The sequence below is a fragment of the Triticum urartu genome, chromosome 7A (assembly GCF_056163025.1).
Source record: "Triticum urartu cultivar PI428250 chromosome 7A, HENAU_Tu73, whole genome shotgun sequence".
NCBI lineage: Eukaryota > Viridiplantae > Streptophyta > Magnoliopsida > Poales > Poaceae > Triticum > Triticum urartu.
In genome coordinates this window covers 29,048,514-29,070,054 of record NC_141879.1, presented here as the reverse complement: position 1 = coordinate 29,070,054, position 21,541 = coordinate 29,048,514, and the positions used below count along the sequence as shown (strand labels likewise).

At 40.9% G+C, this 21,541-nt stretch overlaps 2 protein-coding genes across 2 annotated transcripts; one reads left to right on the top strand and one right to left on the bottom strand.

Moving 5' to 3' along the window:
* Nucleotides 1-798: 798 nt before the first annotated feature.
* On the bottom strand, nucleotides 799-14,565 carry LOC147957254 (uncharacterized). Its single transcript, XM_087536212.1, has 2 exons — nucleotides 14,242-14,565; nucleotides 799-2,556 (listed from the first exon to the last, which is right to left on the bottom strand). Exons 1-2 carry the CDS (start codon nucleotides 14,410-14,412, stop codon nucleotides 2,065-2,067), a joined length of 663 nt encoding a protein of 220 aa, XP_087392338.1. The 5' UTR covers nucleotides 14,413-14,565; the 3' UTR covers nucleotides 799-2,064.
* Nucleotides 12,813-14,077, top strand: LOC125523581 (uncharacterized). Its single transcript, XM_048688601.2, has 2 exons — nucleotides 12,813-12,976; nucleotides 13,107-14,077. Exon 2 carries the CDS (start codon nucleotides 13,124-13,126, stop codon nucleotides 13,985-13,987), a length of 864 nt encoding a protein of 287 aa, XP_048544558.1. The 5' UTR covers nucleotides 12,813-12,976; nucleotides 13,107-13,123; the 3' UTR covers nucleotides 13,988-14,077.
* Nucleotides 14,566-21,541: the final 6,976 nt, after the last annotated feature.

Here is a 21,541-nt window from a genome sequence, read left to right as displayed (position 1 = left end):
ATTCCCATTTATCTCGTACCCTTTGAAAGTCATTATATTCGAAGATGACAACTGGGACAGCAAGTACAGGTCATCTTCAATAGCGGCGTCATGCATGGCACGTGTCTGCAACCAGCCGGGGGCCTTCCCGTCGACGGCATGGTGAGGTTCTCTGGACCTCCACTGCCTAAGGGCTATAGGGGGTGGGTCGACCGATGGTGACGGTGACAAGAGGAGGAGAAAACCTAATCGCCTTAGGGTTGCCTCGTGGGGAGGAGTGAAGGAGTATGATGAGCCTGTTTGCATAGCATATAGGTTGACAACATATGATTGACCTCAACCCGCGACACATTTTCCAACAATTTAAGTTATACTCTTGAAGTTTATATAAAAAAGTATATAATAATGCACTAGAAGCCACTATTATATTATGATATTTAATAATAGTCTTGAAGGAATATTTGTTAGCATGTACTCTCTAGAGATCTCTACCATGATATTATGATATTAAAATATATAGAAACACATCTACATAGAATTTTTTTTGTATGCACGATAATTTATGCAACTGTCGAAACATGACTGAAATATAACGTTTTACATCCTACAATTATAAATCTAATAGAAGCAATTTTCTTTTATATGGCACAACTAATAAAAAAGAGCAAATGATTCGAATAAAATATTTGTTACATTATAGAGCTTAAATTTAGCAAAACAAAAAATTAATATATTACAATTCAATAACAAACAACATTATAAATATTTTTTGCGGTCACCATGCCTACCGGAAAATAGAATATTAAACGTATTGTTATGTTAAAAATAATTTAAAATAAATATAAAACTTTAGTACAAAAATGTGTGAAAATATTAATTGTAAGAAATATGTCATACTTATCTTTTAGATTCAGCTTTTGACATTTGGATAACTCATTGTAGGACTACAGTGTGGACTTTAAATATTTGTGAAATCCCTTCTGAACGGGATTATATATTATTTTTTCTTTTGTAATTCATTGTATTTTAATTCAAAGGTCTCGGATTGTGTTTGTTGCATAATAAATTTGTAAGATACAAATATGATATGTTTATAATTTCACAATATTATACAATATTATTTTATGTTATTTGGAGTTTGCAACAAGAAAATGGTTTATATCAATGATACCTAAAGAACTGTGTATTGGCTCGAATGCCGGGTTAACAAACTGATAAGCAAGTCTTTGCAAAAATAAAAATGGTACAATGGGCCCGAGTGATGAGTGCGGCGGTGACTTGCGAATAGTGCTACCATGTGTGGTGTTGGATGACTGCTGCCTTGAGAAAATGTGTTCAGGTGGTCTGGACGGTATAGGTAGACAATGTTCGGGAGACATGGCCCGTCCAAGTACAATGCCAAGGTTCTTAATTTCTACTCCAACATTATCGCTCCCAACTCTCTAGAGTAAAGCCTAGCGCCTCATTGTTACCACTCGGGGTGGTTGAGTATCTTTGGTTTTGTTTCTGGTGACGTCTGTGGGGGTGCGATGGTGTGGTCTATCAATTCTTGGACAGGTTATGTTAGTCACACTCATGCAAAAGACTTGCCCCATGGTTCCGAGTGACAGGGATTCAACACTTCTAAAACCGCACGAGGTAGCAGATCCATCACTCTTCTAGTTTTGAATGTAAAAATAATTTCATTTTCTCTCAGCGGGTTTCTTTATTTTCTGTAGTGCATCATCACAAGGAAAATAGCAAGCAAACAAGGTGGTGATAGCAAAAGAACCCATAAACGAGCAAGTAGTTGCAAATACTTGTGCGAACAGGCACATTGACATGACATGAACCAGATCTACACCAAGATCACAGAGCTAGAGATGGAAGTCAGTGAGCACTCTCTTGTGATTGGCGCCATAGAGCCCTTGGACCCCACGAGGCGTTGCTAAAGAATGACTGGCCGAGTCTTGGTCGAGAGGACCATCAAGGAAGTGTTTCCCGCCGTGCACTGGAACAAGGAGGGCCTTGAAGAGGTGGTGGCTCGCATGAAGGAGACTCTGGAGAAGAAGAAAGAGATGACCGAGTTTGAGCTCAAGTACAAGATCAGGATCCGGGAGGGTTGCTGTCGTCGGTTCTTTTCTGCCACCACTCAATGGCAGATTCATCTAACTGCCATTCGAAGGTGTTCATGTGCACGAGCCCAAGCTTCTCAATGATTGATCTCCAGAGTCTAAGCGTGTAGCGACACTTGACAAAGAGGTGTATCCTTGTTTCTTGTTCCCTTTTACAAAGCGGGCAAGGGCCACAGTTTGGCCAACCACTCTTCTCCAAGAGATCGGCGGTCCAAATCCTATCTTGCAGAGCCAACCAAGCAAAGAAATTAACCTTTGGAGGTGCCCAAGCCTTCCAGACCATGCGGTCCATGGGGGACAGGGTCAGGCCGAGAAATTGAGCTTTGTAGGCGGTGCTCGCCGTGTATATCCCATCGTTCGCATGCTTCCAAATGATATCGTCTTCGGTTTGCTCATCAAGGTGGAAGTAGGGAATGCAAGCTAGTCTTCTTGTTGAAGTCATCTCAAGAGCCAGCCAGTGAACCTGCAAGTCAAGTCGATGTTAGGCCTATCCTGGCTGAAGCTCAATTATTTTGCAGCATGCTGCATTATTTCAAAACATTTGTGCCTGCGTGGCGTGCACATCTAACGTTCATAGTTCATATTGTGCTCTATCACTTACAGGCCTCTGTGCTGGCAGTTCATACACGGTGACACAGAGCAATGGCTTCAAGCCTGCAACAGGGCATGTGCAACCTAGTACTCCTGCTTTGGAGTATATAGCCATATACGCTTTGGACCTAAAATAAGCTCAAGGGCTGCCCTTGAGCTTTATAGCTTATGGACAACTGCCACGTTCTAAGTATAAGGGCAGCCCATATAAGGACGACTTTTTGGTTTGTGGACAAGTTTTTGCATACACCCAATGTGGCTCTCTTTCTGCTCTGTTTTTACCAAGATATTCTCTAGGAGAAGATATAGAGATTCTGAAGGTTTGGAAATGGCATGGATCATCCATTCAATCCATTCAATCCAATCCATTACAATCCAATAGAAAAACTAAACTGAAACTTTAGTTTCAGTCCAAACTATTCCCAGGGTTACATGGATGGCAAGATTTTTATAATTTAAGCATATGCACATACAGTGTACATGGGTTAGCATGGAATCTAATGGTTTTTAAAACACCCACTGTTAATTAGTACGTATACATTCAGATAAGCCTGAGGAGTGCAGTAGATAAACTCGCTAGCAGCAAACTAAGCTATATGCATACAGAGATCGAAAAGAAAATTAATTTGATAGAGCATCCATGAATCCAAAAGAGCAGCAATATTACCAGGATAAATTATTTTCCATCTCTCTGTACACAAACTCTTTCGTGTACTAATTGATCAGGAGTGCTCCATCTCTTTTCGACCATTCCAGGTGCCAAGCATCTGTGGTAACAAGTACGCTGGAAATTTCAGTTCAGTATGTGCTCAAACTTTTGTGAACCAAATTCAGTTAACATCGATGGACTGGAATTCAGTGTAGCCGCTGGGCAGGGCAGTCCAGTCGATGGGCAGGGCAGTCGATGTATAGCAGGTGGCAGGGGGGCTTGGCCGGAGACGAAGCATTCTCCTGGCACTAATAAGAGCATCTCCAGCCGAGTTCGGCCCCCCAGGACGCCGAAAAAACGCGTCCTGGGGGCGAGCCAGTGAGATTTTCTGCGTGGGGGCGACTGCATTCCCAGTCGTCGCCCCCAGGTCGACACCAGAGCTAAATCTATTCGGCGTTTTTTTGGCATAGACTCGTCGAAATTCATCCAAACTCGGCGACATTCGTTCAAATTTGTACAAAAAATAAATAAAAAAACAAACACGGCCTAGCTACGCCGTCCTTGCCGCCGTCCGGCTTCTACATGCCTAGGCGCTTGTAAAAGTCGGTGTCGTCGTCGTCTTTCTCGTCGTCCTCGCCCTACCACCCGCCGCCGTCCCTGCTGCAGCCCTGCCCATGGTCGCCGACGCAGGATGGCCCGGCCTCCTCCTCGTCGCTGTCAAGGTAGACGACGCTGTCCACCTCGCGGACGGGGCTATGGTGGCGTGCCTTGAGTTCCTCGATGGCGCGGCGCTGGCGAGCCACCTGCTCACGGACGTACTCCTCCCTCGCCCACTTCATGGCCGTCTCGTCGGCGGCGGCCATCGCGAGGTGCTCCGGCTTCACCGGGAGCAGGGGAGGCTCCGGCTCGGTTTTTGGCCGGACGAGGCGCAGGCGACCACCACGGCCTTCCTCGGGGATGGTTAGGGCGCCGCTGCGGCTGTGGCACCCTAGCGGGGACTCCCCCGCCGTGTCCTGCGGCTCGAGCTTGACGGCGAAGGCCGCCGGCGAGCCGCCCGAGGAGGAGGAGGAGGTCGTCGCGTCCGACAACCGCCGCGGCGTCCACGAGCTGCCACGGCGGCGAGAGAAGGATGGGGGAGCGGGGGCGGGGTACTCGAGGCGCGGCGTGTTGCTGACCTCGATGTAGTCGAGGACGTTCTCGAGGGTGCGGCCGGGCACCCCCCACCACTCGCCCCGCCCTTCGGTGTTGTGGCGGCCGCGAGGCACGACGCTGTTGGTGGAGGCGATCAGGCCGTCACGGCGGCGGTCGAAGTAGATCGTCCAGAACGCGTTGTTGTCGGGGGAGTACGTCGGCGTTCGCCGCTGCTCCTCCGTCAGCGACGACCTAATGCGGGCGATCTCTGCCCGCCTGTCCGCCCCGGTGGGAGCGGGTGGCACCGGCACGCCGCCGGCGCTCAAGCGCCATGCGCCCGGCACCCTCATGTCCGGGGGAGCCGGGTAGTCGGCCTCAAAAAGGAGGCGCACCTCCCACTTGTGGAGGTGGCGGCGGCCGAAGCCGTTCATCGCCGCGGAGTCGCCTGGATACCACGCTGCCATTGCTCGTCGGCGGGCGTGTGGAGTGTGCGAGCGGGGGAGGGGGGCGATTTTTTGCTGCGGTGCGGCGTTCACCGACGAGGAGTCCGGCTTTTATAGCCGGAGCAAGGGTGGCGGAGGCGCATGCCAGGCGACTCGTGGCGGGCGACCATGGCGCTGGGCGACGCGACGCTTCACTGCGCGGCATTAATGGGCATGCTGACCGGCGTGCTGCATCGCGCCAGGCGCGGCATCAATGGAGGCGACGGCGCGGCAGCGCGTCAGTTGGCATTGATTCCCGCGGGAAACAAGGCGATGTGTACGACGAAGCGGTGCGTCGCTGACAGGGAGGGTCCATCACAATTCGCGCCAAAAACGGTCCGTCCGGCGCCCCCAGGCGACCCCCAGCACGTCGGGTTCTAGTTGGGTACGCCGGCGTCAATTTCGGTCCAGTCCGGCGGAAAACGGGCTCCTGGGGTCGCGACTGGGCCATTTTTTCTGCGCTGGCACCGAAAAAGTGACCCGAGAGGACCTGTTGAGGACGTGGCTGGAGATGCTCTAACCCTCGCCCGCAGCGAGGTCAGTCTGCTTGCCCCTCCCTCCAGTCTAGCACACTCTGGCATGGCTGTTTTAGAGACTTTCATCGTCGGAAATGCTAATGGGGAAACCTCCCCCAAAGCCATTGGATGGCAAAAAAAAATCAAAATCGCTGGCAATTCTTTCCTATAAATGGCAATATCACATTCTGTGTATGGCATTTTCCTCAAAACACATGGCAATTTTTGTTATTTCGTCATAACAAAGTAGGGCGTTCGCTGGCAATTCATCCCCAGCAAACGTTAGCCACATAACCACGACCTTAATCGTTTTCCCAAACAAAAGAATTTTTCACAGAAAAGAAAAGGAAAGGAATTGTAAACCACCTGCTTATTTATTAATTTTTAGAAACAATGTTGCATTTAAGTGACAATTTTTAAACATACAAGCGTGCACGTGTAACGCATGTATCATAATCTATAGTAAAAAATCTATTTTAAATTTTATTATCTCTATCACAATCTATAATAAAAACATCTATTTTGAATATTATTACTCTGTATCGAGTTTATTTTACTGAGCCATTTAAATATGTGTCAAGCCCAACGGTGTGAGGATGTAAGTAACACATGATCCACACACATGTCGTCACATAAAATTCAAAATCACATAAATGTACTACAATTAGTTATTAAAATGTTTAAAAACAACAACTAAGCAAATTATCCGGTATTGATTATATAATGCTTCATTCCATGGCTGGGATATTAATCGCTTAGAGCTTCATTTCCTTCATACTTCAAAACTAGATCATGGTAGGCGCGCGTTGCCGCGCCCTTCTATTTTGGCGATAGAATGATAGAGATATTTAAATATGTATATGCACAAAACATGGACGTTGAAATTGCATGAACTAATCCATATTTTTTTAAGATATAAGTACAAGTTAAACTGACATTAACTGGTCTACATTTAAAAGATATAAATTACGTCCAATAGAGTGACTATAGTGGAGGCATGGTCAGTCTTGATTGTCCAAAATCTTGCAGGACAGGAGAGCAACCTATGTTATTTCATAACAAGTAACAAATATTTAGCAACTTGTACATTTAAAGATATTGTGTAGATATATCCATATAGGGACCGTTTAGATATGATGCAACATTATTAATTGAAAATACCTTAGTTGAACTGACCCGCTAAACAAAAAACACTAGTTGAACAGTCTAAGACTCTGAGGGCAGAACGAACAGAGGTAACCAGCATAATATTGAAGAGCTTCCAAATCTGAAGATAGATATTGAATAACAAGAGCCTGTTTAGAATAATAAAAAATGACAGGAAAAAAATATGACACTACAAATGTTGTGCTATTTGATAGCTATCAACAACACCGAATTGGCTAATAAAAGTAGGGCATATCTCCATGATTTCAGCCAAAGTAAATCATATTTTCATGTCTTGGAAGAGGAAAAAATAGTACATTATCAGTACATGTCAAATTAGTGTAAGATTAGAAAGGTTGAAATTCTAGAGGTGCCCTAAGGATCAGATGAAGTCCCTTGACTAACCATCTGGCACTAATTGCAGACTTCATCTGTTCCCTATGTCAGATCCAAATGCTGAATCTGGACTGATGTGTACACGGTCATCTCATTTATCTTAGATGGAGTGAAAGGAGCATGATTGCGTCAGTTTACAGCCATCTCAAATGACATAGCACCAGCAAGTGTGACTTCTTTATATTTTAATGGGAGTAATATTGTAGCTAACAGAAAACAAAATAAGGATAGGTGCGTCAACCTGGAATAAAACACAATTAGGGACACAACTATGTTAGAGTCAAAACAATAAAATGGAGAAGTAACAAATCCGTTTTACTATCAGAGCAGCAAGGCTTGTATTGGGTATGTCCTGAGCACCATAGGGTACAGATAAATCAAGATAATAGTTGGTTACTCAATGTTATGGAATCAGAGAAACAGTGTGCACCGCGCTGTCTGGTTCAGCTGACTGAACACACATAACAACACACACCGTGCTGTCCAGTTCAGCTGAGAACACACATATTCACGGAACTAATTTACCTGGCCAGCAGAAATTGCAGATAGTCAAACCCTAAATCCTCGAACCAAAATACGAGAATCAGAATCCAACATTTTTCCAAAGAACCAGGAAAAACAATACCTATACAGATCTGAAATTGGAAAGACATTAGCACAACGGAATCATTGGGTCAAAAGAGAGCATGACAGGGGAAAGAAAATTTTAGATAGAGGGGAAAGCTATCTGGAAATCATAGCTGCTGGAAGGTCTGAGGGACGGAAGCGTCATGAGAGGAAGCATACATGTATATACAGGCGCATGTACTGAAGCAGCTGCAAGTTGGAAAAATGGTAATGTACTCCATTGATCGCTGCCCGTGAATGGAGCAAATCAATTGCCATAAAGGCTTACAGAAACTAATGATTGATTGCCTTCAACCCGACGGATCAACTTCACCGAATAGCCGCACCACCGCTTCGCCTTTCACCGTAGATCCGGGCTGGATACCTGGCCTCAGGTCGATCCGCTCACTCGCCGGAATCCCTCGCGAACGGCGCCTAGGCTTGATCCCCACCTGTGCGTCAGCTGGATGGAGGCAGACCGCCCGCGTCGGCGCATCCTCCGTATCGACCCGCTCCCTCGAGCGAACGGTTTTCTTTTAGGAGCGCAGCTATGGATCTGTCCGTAACTAATTGGGCTTTCATAGCACCCCATGGGAGCCCAATCAATCACAGGCCTTCAAAAAAGTCCCCAGAGTAGCGGCCTGTTAGGAAAGCCAGCTCAGATCGCGATAAACTATTGTTAGAGAAAGATCTGATGGCCAGAAACTAATCTAACACGAATCCGACGGCCAAAAACGTTGAGGGCCTGAGAGCGCTCGCTTTAGGCTCGGTTATACTGTCATAAATATGTAATAAAATCATCTTCTCAGTTCAAAGCCATCACACATATGTAACAAAATATGTAATAAAAATCCATGTGCAATATGTATGCAAATGAACATGGTGTAAATACTCACCTTGGGTATTGGAAAATATAGCACTCCATCGTGCCATGAGTACATGAAATTAAAAAGCAAATAACCCAACAGAGCACTGCATGTATGAAATACATTTTGTTGAATGAATCAATTCAGAATGTGATGCAATGACAAGAATCATACCCGTATGAGTTTGTCTAAACAACATGTATACTTTGCATCCCCATTTAAAGACGTCATCATTCAATTCATGATTTGCAATTTGGAGCGCAAGGTTTACATTGTTGACCATAATTTTAAGCGTATTCTTCCCAAAATATGTATTGAAAGCGAGTCCAAAATAGAGACAATTTTTTTTATTTTGATCCAAGACAAGCAATATGAATAGCCCAACAATGCGTAGATTTGGAAATATATTAATCATGAGGTCAAACAAACCATTCTTGGTAACAAAGAGTTAGAATTTTACCATGTCGTATTCTGAGATATGGTACTCATTGCTATCACGCCAATTATCGAACAACTGTGCCCATCTAGCAACATCCATATTATCATGACGACTTGGGTCTCGTGCACAATGGGACATCGACTAAAATACTAATAAGAAAACATTACTAGTATGAGGCAAACTGTAATGTATGATTATAGTAACATACACGGGAGTTTAGATCAATGTGGTGAACCGGAATGTCTCTAACAAGCTATATGTCATGGCACACTAGTATTCGAACAAATATATTAAAACAATCAACATCCATGTATTCATCAGTCTTTAATATGTTCCTTATTTCTCTCAAATTTAAACTAACCAATTGTGATCTCAGTAAACACCTATATCAACATATTAGTTTAAATTTGAGACAAATAAGAAACATATTAAAAAATGATGAATATATGAATGTTAATTGCTTTAATATGGTTGTGCGGAAATTAGCGTGTTACGACATCCAGCTTGTAAGAGACATTCCAGTTCACTACATGGATCTGAACTTCCGTGTAAGTTACTATAATCAGATATTACATTTTGCGTCATATTACTAATGTTTTTTTATTATTATTTTAATTGATGTCCCACTATGCATAAGACCAAGTGGTCGTGTCAGTATAGACATTTCTAGGTTTTCACAGTTGTTTAATAGTTGGCCTGATAGCAATGAGTATCACATCTCAGAATGTGATATCGTAGGATTTTAATTCTTCATTACTAAGAGTGATTTATTTGGTCTTAATGATTGATGTATTTCTAAATGTATGCATCGTTGCAGATTTTATTTTCTTAGGATATTTTTGGGCTATTTCTATTGTTCGTCTTGGATCAAAATAAAAAAATTGTCCGTATTTTGGACCCACTTTCAATACCTACTATAGAAAAAATATACTTACAACTATGATCAACGATGTAAGCATTGTGCTCCAAGTTGCAAACCTTGCATTAAAGAACGGCGTCTTTAACTGGGGGTGCAAAGTTATGTTGTTCCGATAAACAAATATGAGTATGAACTTGTCAATGCATCATAACTGATTCATGCAACGCGCAAATGTAACATTTCATAAATATAGTGCTCTGTCGGATTATTTGGTTTTTAATTTCATGCACTTATGGCACGATGGAACTCTATATTTTTCAGTAACTAGGGTGAGTATTTACACCATGCTCATTTCTATACATGTTACGCATGATTTTTTATAATAATGTTGCATAATACATATGTAGGATGGTTTTGAACCAAATAGGCGATTTTTGGTATTATTTTGAAGTATGAAGGGAATGAAGCTCTAAACAATATACCAACCATGGAACGAAGCATTATAGACCGCATCAACAGATGGATCTTCAAGAGAAAATTATCATCAAAGAATAAATAGTAGATAACGTTGCTTAGTTGTTTCTTAAAATTTTATAAGTACTCCCTCCGTCCGGGTTTATTAGGCCTCTCAGCATCACAAGCGTGTCCCTTTTTATAAGGCCTTGCTTTGGAAAGATGCATGCATGCAACCATTTCATTGGTTGTATTGAAAGTCATTGTTGTTGATGCCATGGCTGGGAAATTAATACACTTCATGCATATATTTTCATTGGCTGCATGCATGTGAGAGAGTGCATTGAGAGTAGAATGAAAGAATTAATGTGAGCAAATTACTATGTGTCTTGTCTAAAAGAAGTTGTCTTTAGGCCTAATAAACCCGGACGGAGGGAGTAATTATAATACATTTATGTGATCATTAATTTTATGTAAATTGTAAAGACATGTGTGTTGATCATGTTTACACGCGTACTCACATCGTTGGGCATGAGAGTCATTTAGATGGCTCAGTAAGGAAACTCGCTACAGAGAAATAAGATTATAAATATAGTTATTTTTATTATAAATTATGATACATGCGTTGTGCACACTTACTAGTCGTAAAAAGAAAATAAGAGGAACAGTAAACCACCTAATTGATTTTATAAACAATGTTGCATCGTATTAGGTAACATTGTTTACATACATACAAAATACACCCGGAGGTCAAATAAGCCATATATGATGACCCTCCGGGTGAGAAAATAAAATGTATAATAAACTACAAGCTTTTATATTTGATGTTAGAATCGGTTCTATGTTTTCGAGGGCCCTAGGTCGAAGTCGGTGACTTGGCCCCTTAAAGTTGTGTACTACTATACTACTAGTAGTGCATTGTGAAACAATTAGGGCAACAGAACTTGACAGTAGCCTAACGGCAAGGGTTGCAGTGGTGCACCTTGCGGCCAGGGTTCAACTCCCGTCGGGAGCGGATTTCTGACGCCTCACCTGAGTGGACTTCTTCTATACAAAATATAGCATGGGTGTTAGTGCCCAAAGATCTCTTGTTTAAAACCATTAGGGCAAACTTCCAATACAAGCAAATTAACAGAGTGTATCAAGTTGTAGGTCACCCAAGCTACAGTTGTATAGCCTTCTCTCAAGGGCAAGTGTTGCTTGCTGAAATATCTGTTATTCATGCTTGTCTAGGTTTTCTGTTGATGCCCGCATACATTATTTATAATTTGCACTGAGAATTGTGCGTCAAGTAATACTAAATTATGTTTGAAAGACTATGAGCCACTTGGACTTTTTTGCATGGTGCAGACAGGAAGATTGCTAACTAGAACAAATTGAATCTAAAATTTTACATGCGTTGCACGTGCACATTTACTAGTAACTAATTATAATACATTTATGTGATCATTAATTCTATGTATAGACATGTGTGTTATCATGTGTTACACGCGAGCTCACATCGTTGAGCATGAGACACATTTAGAGGGTTCAAAAGAAAAACTCACTACAGAGGAATAAGATTCAAAATATTTATTTTTATTATAAATTATGATACGTGCGTTGTGCGCGCTTACTACTGGTAAAAAGAGAAAGAAAAAAAAATAGTAAACCGCCTGTTTAATTGATTTTAGAAACAACGCTGCATCGTATTAACTAACATTGTTTACATACATACAAATACATCCGGAGGTCGAATAATGACCCTCTGGATGGGAAACTGAAAAGCAAGATAAACCACGAGGTTTTATATTTGATCATAGGGTCGGCTCTAAGTTTTCGAGGGCCCTAGTTCGAAGTCGGTGACTTGGCCCCTGAAAGTCTTGTACTACTGTACTACTCCTATACTACTACTAGTGCATTGTGAAACCGTTAGGACAAGAGAACTTACAGTAGCCTGATGGCAAGGGTTGCAATGGCGCACCTTGCGGGCAGGGTTAGACTCTCATCGGGAGCGGATTTCTGGCGCCTCATCCAAATGGGCTCCTTTTATAAAAATATATCCTGGGTGTTAGTGCCCAAAGATTTTTTTTACCATTAGGGCAAAGTTCCAATATAAGCAAATTAGAAACATCACACACCAACCAATTGACCTGCCAAGCTTTGCTAAATAGTGTATCAAGTTGTAGGTCACCCAGGCTACAGTTGTCAAAGCTAAGCAGAACAAAGTTTGTGCAATTAATTAACAGAATCTGTGAACGGGAATACTAGGACTGGCTTCGGTTTTCATAAGATCTGCATGAACATGCATAAGCTAGCTCAACGACGGAGACAGCAGGGGACCGGCAAGGGCCAAGGCCCGGGCCAACATGCCAAAAAAAAATTTAGAGCAGCGATTTTTTGTTTCAGAAGTTGTGTGTTATGCTGTTCTGGGCCTTGTGGCCCTCCCTAACCGATGAGCAACAGCAAAAGTGGCACAATGAATCCTGTACAAGGCTTGATTTTTCTCTAGTGTTATTCTATCCCAATTCCCAAAAGCTAATCCCAAACACAAAGAGGCAAAGCCACCCTCGTCTTCCAACCACACGTGATTCCTCTTCCCACCTTTCCCTTTCCTTGGTCCCCCTTTGCTCTGCTCATCCATGGAGACAAACCACTAGCCCCCAAATCTCCTAAATCTTTCTAGTTGCTCTCTCCTGTAACTATTGCAGCTCCGCCGGCCGGCTGGACGACTCATCTTTCTTCAAGCCGCTGCAAGCACACAAGAAGAGGTATATATTCTTGATTTGAGATCTCCCTTTCTCTGTCTCTCAGATCTGAAATTTGTTCTATAATTTTTGTTTGGCTTTTCAATTCTCTAAATTGGATAGTCTTATAGTGGTCTGTGTTTAATTTTTCTAGGGTAATCGGTTGTCTCCATGGCCAAAAATAAAAGAAAGCTTGCAACACTGCATTCTTTTTTTGAGAAGAAAAGAAGAACTGATGATGTTCCAGAACAGATTAATTTGGTTGATGCCCCTCCCTTGGTAGATGAAGAAGAGCAAGTAGATGAACAAGAACAAGTAGAAGAAACACCACATTTCAGTGAGTTATATGTGGATTTCATTAATTCTCGTGCGGAGGATGAGACTACAGTTGAGCACCATTATCGCTGTGACATTTTCATGGTTGCTGTTGATCAGCAAGCACAAGAGCTGAATTGTAGATTCAACAAACAAGCAACAGAGCTTCTCATCCTGTGTACTTCCTTGGACCCAAAAGATTCATTCCGTTCATTTAACATATATAATATATGTTCTCTGGCTTCAAAGTTCTATCCTGCTGATTTTAAAGAACAAGAAATGAATAATCTAAGATGTCAGTTACGACATTACGAAAATATTGTACCCACAAGCCCAAAGTTTCAGAATTTGACAACTATATCAGAACTTTGTCAACGACTTGCATCTAGTGGAAAATCAGATGAATATTACTTGATTGACAGGTATCTAATGTTCTCTGTTCCTGTATTGGTTGATTTATTCATTGCTAAAAATTCCAACTACTTCTTAATGTGCAGACGCATTTGGCTTGTTCTTACTTTACCGGTTTCAACGGCAATGACAGAACGTGCATTTTCTGCCATGAAACTTGTGAAGACAAGGCTTCGGAATAAAATGGAAGATGGATTTCTAAGGGACTGCTTGCTAATTTATATTGAAAAGGAGATTGCTGTTGGAATATCAACAGATGCAATTATAGATGAGTTCGATGAACCATCACGTCGAGTGCCATTTAGTTGAAGGCCCGGAGCAAGTTAGTTTCTCTATCTTCTATTATCTAGATTTTTCTTTTGTGTGACGTACAATTGAAAAATTGCATATCCTCTTGTATCAACGGTGAATGGTGGTGTAATGAATGAAAAATATGCTATTACACCTGCTTCACTGTTTTTTTTTGACCAAAAATTTGTACGGAAGTGTTGCTGCCTTCAGTCGGCCCGTGTTATACATTTTTCCTGGCTCCGCCACTGAGCTAGCTTGCTTGATGGACTTACCGTACAACAGTGCAGGGTGTCGACCGAGGGAGTCGGCGACGACAGAGAGGGGTACGGGGTTGCCGTGGAGGACTTGGCGGCGTCGGAGGAGGAGCATAGGGCACCAGAGGTCGGCGCCGCGGTGGCGCGTGTGCGCTCGCCGGAAGGTGATGTGCGGCGGCGCCGCGGCATGCTCGCGTGCCGGTTTGATCGGGGATTAGGTCAGCCTTTCTTTAGGGTTAGGGATTAGGTTAGCGCCTAGCTGTAGCTATTGCAGACCGATCGCATTCTTTTCGTCTTTATATGGGCCAAGCATGACAACATTTATTTGATTCTTTTCAATTGGGCAGCATTATTTTTCTTTGTAGGTCCAGGCCTCAACTGCTGGCTGGGCAAGGCATCACTGGGCTTATGGGTACACTCTACATAACAATTTGAAAAATATTAATATACCATTTGCAAAATGTTAAATGTGTATAGAAAAATGCATCTTCTGTATATGAAAAATGTATTCAAAAAATATATAATATGTATGAAAAAAGGGTGATCATGTATTTACAAAAATGTTAGTCAAGCATTTTAAAAAATGTTGATCGTTTAACAAAAAACATAATCATATATTTCTAAAGTTTTAAACGCGTAATTTTTTCTGATGATATACACCTAAATATACAATGTGTGTGCAAGAAGTAGTCATCAAACAAAAGTTTCAATAAAACTTAATCATCTATTTTTAAAATGTTAAATGTGTACAAAAAAATGTTACTGATGTATACACAAAATGTAGAGCATTATTAAAACAATTATCAGATAAACATGATTTTGAATAAAATGATGATCATCTATAAAAATATCATATAAACATATTTTTTATTGGAAATAATATTCTTGACACGAAATAAAAACTTTATTAAAATAGTTTTTCAGTGAATTACTTAGGCAATATAGCCTTGGTATTAGGCATTATAATCTATGGACATAGTAGTGCCTAAATGGGCTTAGCCAAAATAGATATTACAATAAACTAAAATAAGTTCAGTATGAAAACACCAAGAAAAGTTTCTTTTAAAGTCACATGGAAGGAGTTTAAGCAAGAATCAGTGTCCTGAAATACTTATGAGCAAGATACATAATCGAGTTAATCACATTTATGATTAATTATATTCCATTGTATGTAAACAACTAAATATGTCCAGTGCTCCAAGTAAGTTGTGAGTAAAGTTACCTGATTGATCAAGGTGTTGATCATAGGACAACGAAGTGGCTTATTTGTTGCCTATTAATTTAATAATATATAATACTCCCTCCATTCCATACTGTAGTTCGTATAGGTTTTTTTTTTGAAAAGTCAGACTTTTCAAACTTTCACCGAGTATATAGAGAAAACTATTTATTTCTAAAATACCAAATGTATATCTATATCTATACCTACTAATAAAGTAGCGTGCGTTTCTCTGATTTTTCATGCGTTCACCCTAACTTTTGGTTTGTCTCCTATTAAAGCTAGGCGATGTGGTACTAATGTGCTAATCTTTTTTTTCCAAACCGGGATGGGCCACGAAAATCCACCAAGGCTAGAGAATTACTCTTGTGGGCTGCGAGTTGTGAGTTCCAAAAAGAGAGAAAAAGGTATGTGTGTGTATGCATCGAACTCACGATCTTTCGTCAAGCTGTAGGATTTGTTTGTTCATTAATAGTCCCACATCGCTCTTTTAGACCAAATCCCATCAACTTATATACATGCGACTGCGAGAATCAACAGAAGGCGGGGTGACAGGATGAGACAGAAAGAGAAGCTAACTAAGAAGGAAAAGGAATAGACAACGAACATGTGAGTCGTGTGAGTACTTAGTACACAGACGGGACAACAATGGACGGGGTGGCTGGCAGATGACGGCTGACCACAGATGGACGGAAAACAACAGAGGAGGAGTGCAGATACGAACGACGGCGGCTGACGGCTGAGCACACATGGACGGACAAAAGCGGAGGGAGTCGCGGATATGAACTGCAGTGGAATTGCTTCAGATGATTAATTCGTGGCGAAGCACATGAACGGACAAATAGAGGAGGGGAGCGTAGATACGCGGTTTTCTTGGAGTGGAATAGACGGACGGCTGAGTATGAGAGTTACACTTAGTTATTGTTTTCTTCTTTATAATTCAAAAAACCTTTTGATTGTTTGAAATTCCAAACTTTATTCAAAAGCCTTCTATTTTTTAGTAGGCTTATATGGATCATTAAAGACCCAAATGAAATATTTACAAAGTACATTCAAACTCTAAAAATGTAGTTAGTATTTCCCCGTTGAGAATACAAAAGTCAATTTAAATTCAAGTACATTCAAACTCTAAAAATGTTATTTTATTTTCGATGTCAGTTGTGGCGCCAAAGCCATACGCTGACGAGACCGGAGGAGCCACACGGGAAGCCAGCTAGGCTGACATAGGCACCGTCATTCGTAACGCTATCTCCGACCACGAGCGGGAGGCGCTTCCTACTACTTTTTGAAGAGATCCGCAATACAAGTACAACATCCTCACATTTGCCTTATTTTTTTTAGGGTGTTTGTCATTCTGAGAGTCGTGTGCTTATTTCCTTCCGACATATCCTCCAACAGAAAGGAGCATGGCACTTCAGTGGTGCCTGGACGGCATACGCGACCCATCAAGGATATGATTGAGTAAAAGGATGGCGGCCAGTGCTACGCGCATTAGCTAGGCTCCCGCTGCATGGTATCTGCTAAAGCCTGTGCCATAAGGCAGATGCTAGCCTCAACCCACTGGCACCCATATATACCGCACGAGGAGGACACTGAGGATGGCGTCTATTACTCTCGTTGCAATACACGGCCATATGTGCTAGTAAAATATGAAACTACATCTTACGTGATGTGTATTCTTCCTTTGGCAATATTACACCAGGTAGCATATTTAACCTGTATGACATCTTCGGTTGATGCTTAGCCAAGAAGAGCAAGGGTTCGAAAGAACAAAAGTTATGGCCTCCACCATTCATCATTTTCTACCGCCATGGCATGCAGCGCGGAAATGGATCCATGGAAACGATCATGCTGGTGGATGGCGGTGATGTTGAAACTCCAGATGATGGCACCTTGCAGAGTTTAGACAAAATCGTATGTTGAATCATGAGTGTAAATTACTCACTTCTGGTCTCGCACAAAAGAAAAGAGTCAGATCCTTGGACTGCAGGAATTATCTTCAGGGTTTATGTTGGTCTTAACAAAAAATGGCCCAATAAATGCAGTGTGTGCACAAAACCTTCAGCTAAACCATTCCTACATGTACATCATCCTACATATACTTCATTACATGGTGTACTGTAGAGCCTAAATGCTATATAATTCTGTAAGCAAACACTATCTTTGACACACACACACACACACACACACACACACACACACACACACTATGATTGTTCAGAGGAACATTAGCTTACATACTATGATTGTTTTCCTCTCGCATACTAAGCACACTCAGAGTATTATTATTTTTGCACAGAAGAACAATACAGCGTTGCCTTTTGATTCAGTGAGAGCAGTACTAAGAACAGCACAAAGTGCAGAGCAGGGAAACATCTACCGAGCTAGACATGAGAAAAATAAAACAGCTGGATTATATCCTCTGGACATACTTCAGCTGAACTAGGGACATGGTCAAAACTTTATATGGACATCATGTTTTCATTTGCTAATAACTGACAACTGTAGTTTCAAAAACCAAAGTTACCAAATTGCCGACTATTGATTTGATTTGATTATTTATGCATCTAATCACAATGTTTCGCTATTAAGTTTTTTCAAGATGCCAAAACGTTGCTTTTCAGTGACTCGATTGACACTACCCTTTTTCTGTTAGAGTTATCCTTCAAGTTAACTATTTCTAAGTAGTTATCTTGCATATTCAACTAATAGGAGCTACTTCAATTATTCTTTTATTGAAATGAAATACCTTAAGATATTTCATGGAAGTGTACGTGTTTTACTCATAAGGCGGCAGAGGCTTATTGTGTAATTCGACCTTCAATGTCACTGTAACCTGAAGATTCTGCCCTTACTTTATTATATCAACATTAGTTTCAGATTTACATAATGATCTGCAACATTGATATTGATGGTAATTCTACAAAGAATTAAACGAATTAAGGTTAGCCCATGTCGTTCCTATTGCTAACTAAGAGGCACTAACAAATTTGTTTTGCAATGTAAGGTTCACAACAATGACGTATGATATGCTCAATGCCATTAGCCATGAGAAGGATCTCTGAAAACCGACAGTCAGAGTAGAAAGACTTAGATCCACACATCAGATGAAGAGCGTCGATCCTCACAAGGTTACGAAAAATATTGTTTACTAAGATATATTACAGATATTTTCTTACTTATGGCCATAATTAGAACAAGTACAAGCAATAGTATCCGACTAAATGTAATCTGGTCCACAAACGGTAACCATTTATGTTTAAATTGTTAATCTCTCCAAGATTTATTTGTGAACAAAGTACTTCGGGGCATTGGCGTGTCCGTGCAGACTCAAGGCAAAGGTAGAGGATGCATAGTGAATGGATAAGATAAAGTGCTCCTTCTTTTTAGATGGATAAGAATCACTGGCATTTGGATGAGGAAATTCTTCTTGAGGACGATGCGTCGGAGGAGGTTGCAGTCTGGACGGAGACGGTGTAACACACCACAAAAGGGAAGGCCGGATGCCCGGTGATCCTGTCGGTGCTGCCGTGATATTCGTGAGGAAGAACTTTGTGAGGGTTCTGATGCAGGCGCATCCATAAGAGCCACCCGCGCAGCCACACTCATACCGCCGCTCAGACAAGCCGCAGTTGACAAGGCGGCATGATTGAATCTGCCGACAATCCTCGCCGAAATCTCTTAGCAAAGAGAATAATATGCACATCTCAAGTAGCCACGTTGTGACTGACTATAGATCACGATTATTAACAGATTTATTACCTTCGAAGGAGTTTTAGAATTGGCCGTTGTTGAGTAGAGCAAGAAGTCGACTTATAGAGGTTCAGTAAAAAAGATGAGAAAGATGGATCGATCTCGCGAACGGATATAATGACAAAGATGAGTGAGGGAGAAAAGACAGATTTAAATAAAAAACAAATAACAAGTTATCTCCCCCACCTTATAAAGATTGTGGTTTCCACATGAACAAACTAGCATTCTTTATACTATATGAGAGTTCCGCTAGATTTGAAATTATAAACTAATGCCAAGTGTTTCAAGCAATATGCCCCAATATTAAATAAATTAAGGAACTTTTTTTGTAAATTGGAGGACATACATAATGGATCTAAATCCATTAATATGGGAGCGACACAACACAAAATATCCATGTTGCGCCGTCCGTAGAAGTTCAAGTTTGCTCCACAATAAACATTGGGGATTGGGAAACATTATCACACTTAACAACCAAGCACAAGAATAGTAGTAGCAGTAGTAAACGCAAGCAGTAGCAGCAGCCATCAGGAGAAGTGAAGAGCAGAGCAAACCAGGCAGTAAATTCAATCAGCAGCAGCAAGAACGTATACTAGCGCTGGAATCAGATCCATCTTTTTCCTTTATCTTCATCAATGAACATCATGACCAACCATCTTCCATCCGGCCGGTGACCTACATAACACCAGCATCATGTCACGTCAACATTTTAAATAAGTAAGAATGTAAGATTGAAACTTCTTTGGAATTTCTGAGCCAAATTTCAACGGAGGAACAATTTTTGAAAAATAAAATAAATTTAAAAATACAAATATTTATTAAAATCTCTGAATAATTATTGAAAAAGAAAATTATAATTGAAAAGGGACACAGTAAAAATTGAAGAAAATAAAATAGAAACAGGGAAAAGAAAAAAGGAAACAAAAAGAAAAAAGGACAAAAGAAAAAAATAAATAATAATAAAAAATAAAAAGAAACAAAAAAAGAACGACAGGGCCGGCCGAACAGGCGCCTGACGGGAGCGATGTCGTCACCTAGTTGGGCCAAAGGTTAAGCATTTCTTTTTCCTTTTTTGTTTTTCTTCTTTTTTTACTTAGAATTCAGTTTTCTACTTTTTGGAACTTTATTATTATTTTTTAAACCTTTTTAAAAATTCTAAATATTTTCTGGCATACCAAAAAATATTCGTGTTTTCAAGTATTGTCGATAATTTTGAAAAATGTTCAGGAATTTCGACATATGTTCCTGTTTTTGATTTTTTCACAAAATTAAGAAATGTTTGTGCTTCAAAAAAAGTTGGTATTTAAGCAGTGCGTGGTTTGAAATTTGTGTTAGAGAAATTCATCAATTGTTGGGTATTTTTTAACAATTTTTAAAAAATGTTCATGTTCATAAAATTTTCATACACAATTTGAAATTCCAAAATTGTTGACAAAATTTTAAAAATGTTTAGGGCATAAGAAAATGTGCATGTTGATTGATAATGACGGAAATCGCAAATAACAAATGAATTACAATGAAAAAATGTTTAGGGCATAAGAAAATGTGCATGTTGATTGACAAATGTGTAGCTCACTGGCAACACGGACCATGTTGCCATGTAGCTCTAGTAGTTGCGTCCCATACTTTGCAAAATGTGTGATGGCATGCTCTGCCGCTCCATGTGCAAAGGCAATTCCTAACATTTTAATGGCTAGAAGAATAAAAATCTCCACCATTACTTTCTGAGAATTGCAGATTTCTCACTGTTGGGTGGTGGCCTAGTTGTATACTCTCTCCGATACCAATGTTGAAGTGATGTATTAATAAAACTATCAATGATTTCTGCTAAGAGTAAACACATTCTATACACTTCAAAACTCCCCAACCGCAATGAAGAAGTGTAATGAGCTGAATATGCATGCACGCTCTGCCTTTCATATTGGGATTTCTAACTAAAAAGATGCGGAGTTTGAAATTTGAACCAAGTAAAGCAAAGAGGGAACCAATCATATATACTTGCTAGCTCGCCAATATGAATACTCTACTTCAAGATGTTGGCCAATATGATCATTCCAGGTAACTTAGTTCCAATTTTTTTTCTCAATGTCTATTTAATAACATCTCGGAGAAAGAAATAGCTAGAGTTGTTAATTGACATGGTATTTTTTTGAACTGCAGATTATTCTAAGTACAGCCAAAGACAGCCAGAAAACTAGGGAAGGAACACACACCTGCCTCATAATATCTTAGACCCAATCGATCTTGGTAACCACCGTGTGCAATCCTGAATCTGAAACTATCACAACAATCTCGAAAAAGGAAACTTCATGGCTTGCTATTCTTGTTGTCATTGAAGCTTAATCG